The 14,674-nt window shown below is 39.1% G+C and overlaps 1 protein-coding gene across 10 annotated transcripts in view; it reads left to right on the forward strand.

The window, feature by feature from the left end:
• The first annotated feature begins 9 nt into the window (after positions 1-9).
• The window catches only part of RPS6KC1 (ribosomal protein S6 kinase C1), a 92,248-nt gene continuing 77,583 nt past the window's right edge, over positions 10-14,674 (forward strand). For 7 of the 10 annotated variants that reach the window (XR_012632919.1, XR_012632920.1, XM_074897196.1 and 4 more), the window contains exons 1-3: positions 10-189; positions 4,932-4,967; positions 9,359-9,479. Coding sequence is in view for 8 of the 10 variants with exons in the window: in XM_074897196.1 (XP_074753297.1) it covers positions 85-189; positions 4,932-4,967; positions 9,359-9,479 (262 nt within the window). In the remaining 2 variants the exon portion in view is untranslated. Of the gene's footprint in view, positions 190-4,931; positions 4,968-5,858; positions 5,969-6,165; positions 6,282-9,358; positions 9,480-14,674 lie in introns of all 10 variants that reach the window. The other 3 variants (XM_074897197.1, XM_074897199.1, XM_074897200.1) reach the window with 3 other exon arrangements.

The following is a 14,674-nucleotide window of genomic DNA, read 5'->3' on the forward strand; positions in this document are numbered from 1 at the left end:
CGGGGCGGGGCGTTCCTGGGCGCCGCTTCCGCCTGGGTCGGGGCCCGGCGCGGCGGCCTTGGCGGCGTTGCGGCGGGGGGCAGCATGCTGAGCCCGCGGGAGCGCGGCGGGGACCTGGCCCGCTTCTACACGGTGACGGAGCCGCGGCGGCACCCCCGCGGGCACACCGTCTACAAGGTCACGGCGCGGGTGAGTCAGCGCCCGGCCGGGCCCGGGCCCCGGCCCCGGCCCCCGCCCCCGCCCCCGCCCCCGCCCCCTCCGTGCCGGCTGCCCGGGCCGCCGTGGGCCGCCGTGGGCCGCCGCCCTGCCCCTCGCATCCTCAGCTCCCCGGGCCCGGCCTTAAAGCTGCCGCTGTGCGCGGAATAGAGCCTGCGGCTGGGCTGCCCGTGGGCATCCTGGAGCGCCCTGCGCGGATCGGGCCCGTCGCGACGTGGAGACCCCTCTCAGGGACACGGGTGGGTGGGAGGGAGGGAAGGCTCGGGTACGGCGGCCTCTCCCGAGCTGAGCCTCGGTCGCCTCCTGCAAACTTGTAGCTTCACTTGACGCTGTGATTGCCTCAAACGCGCTTTACATTTAACCGTAAATTTCTCTCCAGTTTGTTGCAGGGCGTAGGAGAATAGCTTAAAACCAAACAACTCGTCTTTCTTTTTTCCCCCCTCTTCTCCCCTAGATCTCTCGGATACGTTACAGGTGAATTGCTCTGTCTTCCTGCCTGCCCCACAGAGCAGTCAGCTCTGGAGGAATAATGAGGGAGCAGAGTATGTAGGTACAGCACGCCTGCGCTGCAAGTGCAGGGCTGTTTGAGTTGAAGAATATACAGACAGCTGCTTTCTTAAGGGCTGTGGGTGCCTAGGGTTCAACTCCGTTTGGGCAGAAGAGTGTCTGGGTAACTAAGAGAGGCCTAGTAGGAGAAGGAGAAGAGTTGAAGCAGATAACTGGGTATTGGGAAAGCTGGCTTGGTGCTGGTTTTGTTGGAAGCTCCTTCTGTTCCCCCAGGGAATTTTCTTGCTTTCTTTTCTTCTACACTTCCCTATTTAAGTCAAAAAGGGAGGGGAGTGAGTAAATGTAGAGATAGTGGAAAAGGGGTGGGAGTTCAGGTCACATGTATGGTGGGATATATTGAGAGCTTCAGAAAGTGTCATAGAGGTACAGGGTTTATTTAAATGACCTCTGATCTTGTAGTTACTGCAGTTGTAGGTCTGCCCATGAGAGCAATGTATGTTTACACACAGCCTTCCCTTCATTCAAAGAATACAGCATTCAGTATGTGTATGTATATTGTGGTGCTCAGGTTGTTTGACTATAATCACTTTGTGTGCCTTGTGAAATTATTTTTTTTTAAATTATTTTTTGTCAAATATATGTATACAAATCCACCAAACACAAATATGGGATGTGCTTAAAACATGTTTAGTCCAATAAAATGAAGTCTTAAAAAAAAAAAAAGTTGTTTTTCCCTATGATGTTTTAATCTAAAAAACCTTTCCTGAGATAGAGGCAAGGAGGAAAAGAGTGCAATCACATGTTTCTGTAGGAGCTCATGATAGGTTAAATCTATGTGTGTGTTTTAAAAGTTGTGTCAGTGCGATAGCAAGTAATAGGAATGAGACAAGGCTTCTGCTTATTTTACTCTGGTGACTTTGTTCTTACTGGCTAAAGACAGTTAAAATGCTCTGTGATATTTTGGTTTATGCAGAATTGTTGAAAAGCAAGTTGTGGTTAACTAGTGAGAAATGGCACCCTTTCTCCATGTCCCATAAGTTGTAGATGCTCTGGTACTTTTCGAAGTAAGGCAGTGCAGAATCAGGCAGTGTGCCGGCTGGACATGATTTAGGACAGAGCAAGGAGCTGATCAGTCTGTGAGCTGTACGAATTAAACTGAGCTAACCAGAGTTCATTTATTCTTCAGTGTGTTTTGATACCTAAAATCCTCAAAGTGAAAAAATATTTCATGCAGCAAGGGATGCTTTGCACTCGCAAATGTAGAAGTATAAATAACTTTTGTTTGAGTAGGGCTCTATCTGATAATCTGTTATGTAGCACTTGAAGTGAGGATTTGGGGAGTTAGAAGCTGAACAAAATGATTTAAAAAGAATTCAATGTACATATCTATTACCCTCCCTTTTTCTTTCCTCCTATTCCTCCCTCCTGTTCCTGCAGTGATCTGGCTTCATGGTTGATATCATAGCACTACAGCTGTATTTGCTGATCTGATGCTCAGCAGCTTTGGGGGACCGCCAGGAAAAAAGTGAGGTGGATCTTCCCTTTGTGTTGCATAACCTTCTGGCTGAGATCTAGGGTAGTTAGTATGTGCTAGTGGAGATTTCAGGTTCCTTTCAGTGGTGTATGAGTCAATCCTTTGTGAAATGAAGTTAAAGGAACTTTCTGTTCCAATGTAACAATAGATTAATAATCATGGATGAGAAAGCACTTGTTTAGTGTGTCCTAAACGTGTGCCCAAAGGCACAACTACCCATGCAGTCTCTTCTGAGTGCTAAGGTGGTCTATCCTTATTGCGGGTTTTCCTTAAAGGTTTTGTCTGTATACCAGAGAATACATGTTTTATTTACTTGTAAACTGTGAAATAATTGTAAGTGCTGACAAGATTAAATGAATATTGGCTTTTTTATATCCATTTCTAAAGTCTAAAGAACAGAAAGAGATAGATATCAACAAGTTGTGATACAAGAAGTGTCGGAAAATATAGGCCACTAATAAAAGTTCATATAACATAGAAGATTACAATTAGTAAAGATAATTAAATTTCTAATGAGTTATATTGGATATCAGCAGGTCAGTCAAGAAACAGGATAATCTGAAATACTTTGGTGAGGATCCTTGTAGGATCTCCGTTTTCAGAGCTTAATGCAGTAATTATGCGTTGCTTATTGGTGGGTATCCTAATGATATTTTAAAAAATAGATTAAAGTTGCTGGTGTTACAGATTTGCAGAAGGATCTGACTGCATTGATCCTTGGGGGAGGATTAAAAAAGTGCACTAAAAAACTGAGGGATTGGATCATCTTTGCCAAGTCTCGAGGTTGATTGTGAGTTGGATTGAAGGGGCAGACCTCTTCTGAGGTTGACCTTCAGAAAAGGATATGAAGAACAAAGTAGGACAACACATAAATTATTACATAGTGACTTAAAGTTGGCATGACTGGTAGATATAGAAGGCAATGTAACATTAGAACAAGTGTGAAACAGGGCCTCTGGGTTTTATTCCAGATTCTTACTAACTGGCTGGGTAATTACTCATCTCTCTGGGTCTCCTTCTGCCCATCTGGTAACTTACCTAGCTGCCAAAACTGTTGCAGGGCTTTAACTAAAGGTGAACTGCAAAGCAAAGCAGTTGCTGTGTGCCCTTTGGTGTTCTGTGATGTGTAGCCATGCCTATGATATCTTCTTCCCCCAGCTCTACAGGCTCCTTACATCAAGTATGCCAGCTATTAGAAAAGAAGGTTAGAAATATTTCACCAGTTGTACATATGAACTGCCTGGTAGTGAATGAAGGAGCAACAGCTGCCAAGGTTAAAATTTGGTAAAGTTGCCAAATGTTAGATTACTCAAGAGTGAGGAAAAGTTGAGGAAGGTTTTGTCAATGTAGACTACGCTGGAAGAAGAGGACTTTGATGTGCAAGGTGAGAGAAAGAACTTAGACTTGTGAAGGAAAATGTTTTAGGTCTTGTGGGAGGTTGCTAGAGAAGGTAACACTTCTCTGTTGTCTGTGTCCTCCAAAATGTGTGAAAGATTACAGTGATTGGGCTATGTAGTAAACTGATGTTATGAAATCTGAGAGGCTTTGACAAGGATTCTTGAAAAATGAAAGGGTGGAAGAGAGCTAGTTTGTGGGGAGTACAGAGGGGTATGTTACTGTTACTTAGCGAGAGGAAAGTGTAGATTCAGTGACTTCCATCTTAGAGCAACAGCAGTGTGGTGCTTGTGGTACAGTGGGATGATGTTTTAGTCCCTGGGGTGCAAGGAGCGTGGACTCCTGCTCTTGCCTATATGCATCACCTATTCACAGCATTAATTATTCTGGGGTGTGTCAGTGTGTGGAGAGTCTCAGTTTGGATTGCAAATGCCCTATTTTGCTTTAGCTAACAATAGGCTAATTATTTTGTTAAACAGCTTTGGCTGAGTTATAATGAAGGATATACTGACTTACACAAGATAATTGCAGATATGAATTAAAGATGTCTTTATTTGATTTGTTTGTTTGTGTGGATATGCTCTTACTGCTCTTTATAAGTCCAATACAGAATTTGGATTACAAAGGCTTTTGTGATCAATATTTATTTAAAGAAAAATATCCTGACAAAATACAGGCTTCTTTATGGTGTGTAGCCAAGCCTCATTTTCATGGCAGTTTTCCTCTGGACAATGTCATTTATAATTAATTAGACAAAGAGTGTTTAAGGAGAAATAAATACACAAGAATAGAGTCAGACGTGTGGTGTGCACATCGATGGCTGTAAGTAAAGTGGAAATACTGTCTTAGTAAATGCAAAACCCCACATTCACAGTGAGGTTGTGTGCAGCTTGTATTAAGCCAAGTAACCTTAATTAGCTCCGCTTACTGGGAGTAATGTGGCCCTTCTATGAATTAATAGGAAGAGATGGGAAAGATGATGGGGGATGTGCTCTATGTAGCTTTGTTTTGTGAGATGCCTTCTGTGCCATTTTGCCTGGAATGTACGTCTTTATTTCTAATCACAGCGATTGACTCTGCTGCTAAAATACCACACCGTGTTGTATTTGGATATTAGACTTCTCTACAACTAAATGAAAACATTTCTGAGTGCAGAGGAACATGCAACCGTTAGCCTTTTTCCAGATTTTTCTCTTCAGCAACAAATCATTGTATGTTACTCTTTAACTTCCAAACTGAAAATCCAAGCACTTATATAGTTTTTTGTTTTGCTTTTCAGATTGTTTCCAGGAAAAATCCAGAGGATGTCCAGGAGGTAACAGTTTAAACTTGTGCAAATGTCTTTGTGTATCACACTATGCCTTTTTGATGCATCTTTGATGTAATTTAGCAATTTCTGTGTTTTGTCATTGTAATTGAGCAAACCGTTTTTTTATGTTTCTATTTGTCTTCAGCTTTCATAGTTGAAAACAGTAGCCAGCGTAACATGTTGCAATTCTGCCCTCAGTGATGAATCGTGACTTGAAACAAAGTCTTAGAGAGTAAAGTGTCTTTTGATGACAAAACTGCTTTGATAACTTTGCAAGCTCTTTTCTCAGGGCTGGAATTGGCAAATTGATGGTTACTTAACTCCTACTGGTAAAATTAGAGATCAGTCCACAATCCAAGTCTTAAGTCTCAGCTGTAGGTACTCTTTTCCTCTTTAACCAATACTTCACTGAAACGCCTACATCATTACTGTCTATTAGTGAAGAGAGAAAATGGAGGAGCATAGGAGTGGTTGAGAGAGATTAGACTGCAAGTCATATATTATGCCTCTCTCTTTCTGAGGCTCCTTAAATATTTTCCAGTGATATGCTTTGATAAAACTTTAAAATTTCTTACTCTTTGCCTCTTGCAAAAAGGCTGTGAATAAGGGTCTGCCGTATTCTTGTGCCTCTTTAATACCTCAAAAGACTATCAGGAACCACTGTATTGAGACAAAAAAATACATCACATGTCTGTGGGTTTGGTTGTTGTGGTTTTGGGTTTTTTTTTTTTTTTTTTTAGATTTAAAAACCTGCTTTTCCCTCTTGATTTCTTCTGGACTGATGACTTGACATTGATACTATTATACTATGTACATGCAAAATCGTCCTTCAAAAGCACAACCTTATGGCTTTTCAGACATTGTGTAACATATGCATATGTTCAATTTCTGGTGCAGTCTCTTACTACAGTTGAGGAGAACCTGGATAGTTGATGAAAGAAGAGCCCATAAATGAATTCATTGCATCTCTGGTCAAACATGAGTTACTGATTAGTGGCTTGGCAGAGGTGAGAATTGGCTAATACACCCCTTTGTTGCATCCTTCTTTGAAATCTTGAGAATCAGATAAACATGAGCATTCATGCTTTTTGCATTTTTTAAATCTATATAAGATTAAAACAGCCTATCAGAATCAGTGAATATCATGGATCTAGTTTTAGAATTGCATTACTGGAGTTTGTAGCTTGATGTTCACCTTTTCCAGGGAGGCTCCTGAATTGAACCTATTCATGAGCATATACTGCCATTACCTTAATCTTCGTTTGTGGGAAAAACACTTTATAGCAGCTGTTGATGAGCCATTCATCAGAAAAATACATTGTAAGTGTCTTTCAGCTAGAGTATTGCATGAATATACTTTAAGTAGTTTTGAAACAATAGCAGAACCACATCTTTCAGTCATTGCTTTGGTCATTGCTTTGATCTGTGGCTGTATGTTAGCCATGCAGGATTCGACAAAATCTAGTCCACAAGAAGATATGAATGTGCTATGAACTTGTTGCTGATTGCCCTTTTCCACCCTTCTTTTTATCAAATCAATTATTTTGTATGTGATAGAATGTTAGGTTTGGTGTGATTCTGTTACAAGCAAGCATCTGAAAGTACCTAGTTAGTAAAAGGAATATCCTATATGGTAGTTGCCATGAGGATTAGTTGTAGTCCGAAACCCACATATGTTTGCAGATTTTCTGTTATACTGGCTTCCTATGATAGAAGAAGAATTGTGGACAGTCTTTGAAAGAAAAAGAATATGCTCCTAACCTGTTCCCACTGAAAGTAAATTTCCCTCAGTTTTCCATAATACTCAGTTATAAGTTCAGTAGCCAAAGTTTTGGTGCACACAATCACCCTCTTGCTTTACGATCTGTCTCGTGCAACCCCATTCCTGCACCTGTACATGACCACTTAGGTGTGCCTGCCTACTCATTCAGAAGTCTCTTTTAACATCACTACTGTGATGTAATACATACATTACGTATGTACAACTGTACATAAGACTGTGTACTATGACCTTAACTCTGCGTGCCAGTGTTCTGTCACCTCTTTTAATTGCCCTTTGGGATACAAGCCTTTAATACAGCATCTCGCTCACTGCAGCCAACTACAGTTCAAGATAACCTCAACTGTTGTTGCTGGGGCAGGAAGGAAGATAACCTTGTAAGGGCTTTCTTCTCAAAAGGATAAAAGAAGTTAATGTGAAGTTGTGTGTGGAGGAGTTAATAGATACAGAAAGGCTAGTGGACTTAATATCTGTGCTTCTGTGGATGGATGGTGGCCACATGGCATGTGAGGCAGTTGTAGCTAGGGTAGTCTTGTGGTTTTTTTTGGTCTTACTTATTCACAGAGGAGAAAGTGTTGTACATTGTGATACAGATGAGTTGCGTGAGTTAATAGAGATCTACTGGCTCTAGCCATTACAAGCACCTTATTGCATTACAAGTCTAACATATGTTTTATGATATACTTGCTGTGCTTCGTTGGGCCTCAAAGTACAATATGTCCTTCCTCCAAATCTGATTTCTAATGAGAATGTTAGAGTGGGAACTTTGCTAACTTTGCTGAGCCGCATGCATGCAAAGGCATGGTTTCCATGAGCTTGTGAAAGGTTTTAGGATGACCTTGACTGCTTTTGCTGTGGAAGCTATTTATGGATATTTTTTTTTTCTCCTGGCTATCGGGAGATCACTTGCAGCAGTAAAAAATGATACTTTTTTAGTGAAACAGATTCTTATGCTCTTATTTTTCTGTTGGCTTTTCACATTGTCTACAAGTATTGACAGTACAGTAATGTTTCAAGATTTCACCATCTGAAGGAATTTTATGTTCTGTGTGCACACGCACACACAAACAAGTGCTAATCATTCACTTTCTGGATATTGGATTAGACGGAAGTACAGCACGGAAAAATTATTCAGATTTTTTTTCCTTGTCTGGGCAACTCCAGACACAACTGGAGTACCAAGTACTAGTTGTAACGGAGACCTGGAAATGAACAATAGGCAGGGCTGAAGCAGGACTGCTAGTTCCAGTATGGCTAAGTCTATAAGGTGGATGGCGTGTAGCCATATTAAAGTTTGCATATCTACTGTTAACAGTCCTGTTACCTTATATCTGCATTGTTCTGTAGGTAGGACTTGTATCTGCTGAAATTTAGAAGGCTTCTGACCTTAGTGTTTAAAAAAACCCCAACACTCCAAAACTCCAACAAAGCAGCAGCAATGACAACACAACCCTCCAAAACCTTTTACTTAGGTCTAAATGTGGTTTGCTTGCAAAAAGTAGTTTTTCAGTTATGATTGCTCATGAGAAGGTGTCCTGTTAAATCAGTCAGAAATGTTTGGACTCTTTTAAATGGTGGATAGTTGTATTAAGCTAATTGAGACACAACTGATGGAACACTGGATTCAACTGCTGAATGTATTGCAGCCTCTCTCTCTTTTTTTTGGTTCCCTGTTCTACTTTAACACTTTATATTAGTGTCGAGGTTTATTATGATCACTTAGTGAGTCTGACCAAAAATGAGGCCAAGATATAAAATGTCTGTGTTCATTTTTTCCATCCTGATACAAACCTGTTAGCAGTCAGTGTAAATTTTGTTGCTCAGTTCCTTCCTTGGCCTAATTTTCCTGTTGGGTTTTCCTCCTTCCTTGAATTGAAATAATAAAAAGAATGGGATGGAGGAATGATAAGGTAGATACCCACTTGGGAGATGACTACTACTTTCTGGAAAGGATGAATCAGGAAAAACTAGTGTAATGAACCAGTGCTCTCTTTGCATTCCTGAAATTGGAGATTTTGTCTAGATTACAAAAAGGACATGCTCAATTTTTGATCAGGGTTATTAGTAATAAACCATTTAAAATGGGGGCTTCCACTTACACCTGATCAGCATTTTCCATAAATAGTGAGATGGTTTTTAGTCCTGGATGCTTACTGTGTTGTCCTTAAGAATCCCTTACTTGTATTGATTTCTCTTCCCTCATTTTCTCTTGCTGTTGTGCCTGTTCCCTGTACCTGCAGCTGTGCCAAGCACAGCATGCTATTGAGCATTGGATGGTGCAACACTACTGTTAGGCATTTTTTTCTCTCTTACTGGTTCCCTGTGTAGCTCTGGATCTCAGTGTGACTGAAACAGTTCTGCCTTTGCACTCTCTGTTTCCTTCTTTTATTTAATATTTTTTTCTATGCACTGTAGTTTTGTTAACCAAAGTGGAGGTTGGGGACCGATAATGACCATTTTTTTTACAGTTGTTACAGTTGACAGTTCAGATTGTATATTTTTGTTAAACATTGTTGCTGAAGGTAGCTGTCTGATTTGCTTAAAAAATGTGTTTGTGGTGTGACACTATGTGAACAATGAACCTCACTTTTACTTCTCTCCCCTTTCTCTGCTTCAGATAGTCGTTTGGAAGAGATACAGTGACTTTAAGAAACTGCACAAAGATCTCTGGCAAATTCATAAAAACCTATGCAGACATACAGAACTCTTTCCACCTTTTGCCAAAGCGATAGTATTTGGTAAGCATAACTTCTTCCTGACTTGCTGTGAAATTCTTTGATAACTCAGTATCTATAAATACATCTTGTTTTGCAGCTGCATGAAACTTTTCTGTGCGCTTTTCCTACTCAACTTTTTGGTTTGTTGTGTCTTACTTGTAGGTGTGCTGGTATTATATTAACACAGGTAGTTATATCTTTCCTTCCATGTAAGAGATATTAGCTCAAATATTTATTGATGTATATGTTCTATATCTTTACAACATACATTCCCTGTTTTCAGGAGCATAAAGTCTATATTAGCTTTGTGAACAGCACTTGAACAGTGAACAAAGATTTTTGTATATGAGCTGTCTGATTTTTAGTGATACGTTATAGTAAAGTATCAAGTGGATGTTGCAGAAAAGAATTTTTCATTTTAGAAATTTGATTGCAATTATCAATTTTATCCAGCTAGGCTTTTGTGATCAGTTTTATGTGTAGGAGTTAACTATTTCACCAAAACAACCCATAAGGGAATTATGACTTTACATGAGAAATTCATGGCAAAAAGTAATCAGCTCTTAAAAGCCAAAGGTCTTAAATTAATCCTCATGCATATGTCATCATGAATGAGCGATAGGTGGATTTTCAGTGAAGCGGTATGACTCCATATAGAACTCCACCTACGACACTTTATTTTAGCGGTCTGGTGTCTTTATAAAATAAGTGGTGGGTGTTTGTTTATTTTTTTTTTAGTGCATGTTCTTTATGTTCAGCATAAACTGTTGCTCTTTTGGCATACATATATGCATTGCACAATATCCAGCGGGTTTTTAAGTGTTTTTCAAGATTTTTTTTTTTAATGCATCCAACATGTTTGGTGCTTTTTGATGTGCATCTGCTATGCGCTTTTGAGGCTTTTTTTTTTCCCGAGGCATTTTTTTAGGTGTCCAAGAAGTGTTTAGCATTTCTTTGCGTGCATCCACCATGCAGTCTTGGTTTAGTTTGGTTTTGGGTGAACTTTTTGGTTTCTCATGTGCTTTTAGGGCTACTAAGGCTTTTCCATGGAATTTATGAGTTGTTCTAGTGTATTTTTTTTTTTTTTAAAGCATGCAGCCTGTGCTTATGCTTTTTTCCTACCACCTAGCATGGTGCTTGGTGGTTTTTGGCACGCATCTCTACATGTTGGGGTTTTTTTTTGGCAAGGTTTCTGATGTGGATTTCAGGCACTGTGTTGTGTTTTATGGTTCCTAAGACATGACTATGGTGTTCCTTGTGTCTGGAATTTATTTGGGATTTTTTTTGGTGTGCATACGCCACATACTTTTTTGCGGGTTTTTAAGTGTCTGACACCTTTGGCCTTTTTTTGGCATTCATCTACCACTTACTTTTTGAGTGTTTCTAAGGCATTTCTGTAGCACTGCTGACATTCAGAAATGTGTTTCGTGCTTTTTTGATGTGTGTCTACCATGTGCTCTTCTTTGGGTGTGGTTTTTGACAGGCTTTCCAGTTTCTAATGTGTTTTTGGGGTTACTAAGGCACTTCCATGGTGTTTACAAGTTGTTTTAGCATGTTCTGTTTTTTTAAGCATCCAACCAATGGATTGTTTTTTCTTTTTTTGTGGGTTTTTTTTTTGTGTATGTACCTTGTATGGTTTGGAGCATCCAACTTTTGGCGTTTTTTGACAAGCATCTACTATGTGTTCTCTTCTTTGACAAGGTTTCTGGTGTGAATTCTGCGCTTTTCTTGGAGTGGGTTTTGTTTCCTAAGGCATTGCCATGGCGTGGGTTTTTTTGTTTGATTTTTTTTTTTTTTTTTGGTGTCCAGTATTTCTTAGGTGTAGCTTTTTTTCATGCATATACCACATGATTTTGAGTGGGTTTTTAAGCATGTTACAGCATTTTTTCATGTGTCCAGCATGTTTGACATTTTTTTGGCACATACCTACTGTGTGCTTTGTGAGCGTTTCTAAGGCGTTGCTAACTGTGTGAAACAGGTTTGGTGCTGCTATTTAGTGTGGATTTTTTTTTTAAGTATCCAACGTGTGTTTGGTGTTTCTTTACGTGCATCTGCTACATGCAGTTATTGGGAATTTTAACATGTTTTTAAGCATCCAACATGTTTGGTATTTTTTTGGCAGGAATTTACCACATGCTCTTTTTGATGTCTTATTTTTTTGTCAGGCTTTTTGTTTCCTAAGGTGTTTTTGGTGGGATTTTTTTGTTTGTGAGGTTTTTTTGGGGTTACTATGGCATTTCCATGGAGTTTACAAGTTGATTTTTCTGTTTGTTTTTTTTTTTTAAGCATCCAGCCTATGTTTGGTTGGGTTTTTTTGTATGGACTTTGCGTGGTGCTTAGTGTCCAGCATGTTTGGCATTTTTTGGCATGCAGCTAACATGCTTTCTTTTCTTGGCAAGGTTTCTGGTGTGGATTTGGTGCATTTTTAGGTGTGATTTTGGTTCCCAGGGCATGGCTACAATACCATTTCTGTCCAGGATTTCTTCGGTGACTTTTTTGTGTGCATAGTTTCGGTGGATTTTTAAGAAATTTTTTTGTGTGTCCAGTATATTTAGTGGTGGTTTAGCATGCATCTACTGTGTGCAATTATGGGGCATTTTAATGGGTTTTTAAGCTTCCAACACATTTGCCATTTTTTTTTTAGCATGAGTTTATCACTTGCTTTTTTTTTGATGTGGTTTTGGGCAGGCTTCTCAGTTTCTAAGGTGTTTTTGGCAGACTTTTCAGTGTCTGAAAACCCTTTTGGGGTTATTAAGGCCTTTCTGTGGTGGTTACAAGTTGTTTTAGTGTAGTGGGGGGGGGTTTCTGGGGGGGTTGGTTTTTTTTGGTGTTTTTTTTTTTCCCCCCAAGGTTTTTGCACCTTTTTTTTGAATGTTTTTCTTGTTTCTGAGGCATTGCTGCAGTGTTGTTTTCCATTGCCACATTGTTTCTAATATGTTTTGGTGGGTTTTTAACATAGAGGATGATGATGGTGTATTTCTGGTGTGCATCTATGAGATGTTTTTAAGTGCTTTTATCATCCAGCATGGGTTTGGCTTTTTTTTTTTTTTTCATCTGGCTACTATGTGTTTTTTTGTGTTTTTCCCATATTGGTTCAGCATGCTTGGTGTTTTTTGGCATGCATGTAGTGCATGCTTTTGTGTGTATTTGTCCATGTTTTCCATGTGTTATGCCTGTTTTCCATGTATGTTTATTGTCATACATATTTTTGCATGTTTTTTCCTTGTGTTGTGCATGTTTTAGCATCCCACCAGTGTTTAGTGTGTTTTGGCATGCATGTAGTGCTGATTCTTTGCAGGTTTTTTGTGTGAAGCACTTCTGGCAGTTTTAACAGTGTTGGGCATGCATCTAGAGCATATTTTCCCACATTTTTCTGTGTCTCACTTTAACATGTTTTAGCCCCCAGAGTATGTTTTGCATTTTTTGGCATGCATCTATTGCATGTTTTTGCACGTTTTTTTCCCCTGTGTCATGATTTTAGTGTGTTTTAGCATCTGGTATGCTTATGACAGTTTTTGGCATGCATCTACTACATGCGTCACATTGAAAAATGTGTAAAAACATTTTTAGAATTTTTGCATGCTTTTAGCATATGCTTTTGTGCACCCTGCCATTTTTTTGTGGATTTTCTGCATGTTTAGATTTTGTGTGGTGATTTTGTTCTTGTTGTTGTGTTTGGGGATTTTTTTTTTAATGTTCTACTTTTTTTGGGTATATTATGGTTTTTAATGGGTTTTTGTTGTTTTTTTTTTTTTTTTTTTGGCATTTACTTTCGGATAGTCAAGCCTGCCTGTTTGAAAAGTGCCCAAACTGGGGTGGTATAGTCAGCCTTTTTTTGACCAGTTCGTGTGACAGCACTATGATACTGCAACTCCCCTGAAGACAAAACCTCAGCCTGGAAAGCACAAATAATCTATTTGATGTTTCAGGACCAGATACTGCCACAAACTTGTAATTTTTGCTACTTTTAGTGTTAGTTTTTGATGACTACTGCATGTAGGCATGGCACTGAGATGCTTTTAAAGAATATAAACAGTATAAACAACTTTGAACAAGTTGAAGTTAGTTTATAACCCAAGTTCAATCTGCCCCTATAATTTTGGGGGAGCTTTACCCCTTGTTGTGTGGACCAGCTAAGTGAGAGGCAAAGATGTTGAACTTTGACTCAGATTTCATGGTTCTCTGTGTAGAGCTGGGTAAAATTCCTAGTTTAAATTATCTTTTACATCAGTTAAACAGTATCCAACTTTTATGTTTTTATTTTTGCTTATGTATGAAGTTTGAACTGGGGTAAGTTTTGGTGCTGTGTCAGAACTTGCACACTACTGATTAAATAGCCAATGTAGTATTAGTTTCATCCTGTGACATTTTTATATCTGGTTTAGAGAGTAGAGTGCCCACTGGACAAATTATTTACAAAGCTGGTATTTACAAAGTGTAATTTAATTTCAGGTAGAAGACAATACAGCTGTCCATAGGGGAGGGAAGAGAAGGGTAAAAAAGAAAAGAAAATTGGGGTAGAAGAGAGTACAGGCTCCTAATATCTTAAATAATTTTAAATTGCCAGAAATGCAGATTATCTGTTTTTTACACTAGCTCTGTAAGCAAGGAAGTATTGAGTGAGATCCCTTCTGAAAGACATCTTTCTTTTATTGTTTTTGGTGAACAAAAGTGACTGCAATGTACACTGTAAGAGAAGGAAATCTACAGAAATATTCAGTGTAGTTATTTGCAAAAAAAGCTTTATGAATTTAAAACTAAACCAAAACAAAACCCACTACATTTGAATTAAGCTGAGCCACATCAGATTACAGAAAAGAGGAGGTAATGTAAAAACAAATTTCAAATGATTGATATGTAGCTGAAAGGAACAGAAATGTCTGACTGTTCTCTTCAATTTACGAATTATTTTTCTATTTAAAGCATAAAAATGTACTGTGTATCTTTCTGTCTCACTTCTATGTGTTTTGTGGTTTTGTAACTTCTGTCGTGTGCGCTTTGTTTTAATTTAAAGCATTTATTTTCAGATAAGTCAGTGTTTTTTTGTACTAGAGGAAAAATGTGATCTTAGTAGATTTTGAGTTTTCGGCAAACTTGTTTTCAGTCTCATTCAGTTAGTGGTGATCTGCAAGGTTCAGCTCTGTTAAGGTCTTTTGTTTTCAAGTGCTTTAATGGAGTGTTTCTGCCGTGTTTCTTCCCGTGTGGTGATGTTCCAC

Source organism: Athene noctua, chromosome 1, assembly GCF_965140245.1.
Source record: "Athene noctua chromosome 1, bAthNoc1.hap1.1, whole genome shotgun sequence".
In the NCBI taxonomy this organism is placed as follows: domain Eukaryota; kingdom Metazoa; phylum Chordata; class Aves; order Strigiformes; family Strigidae; genus Athene; species Athene noctua.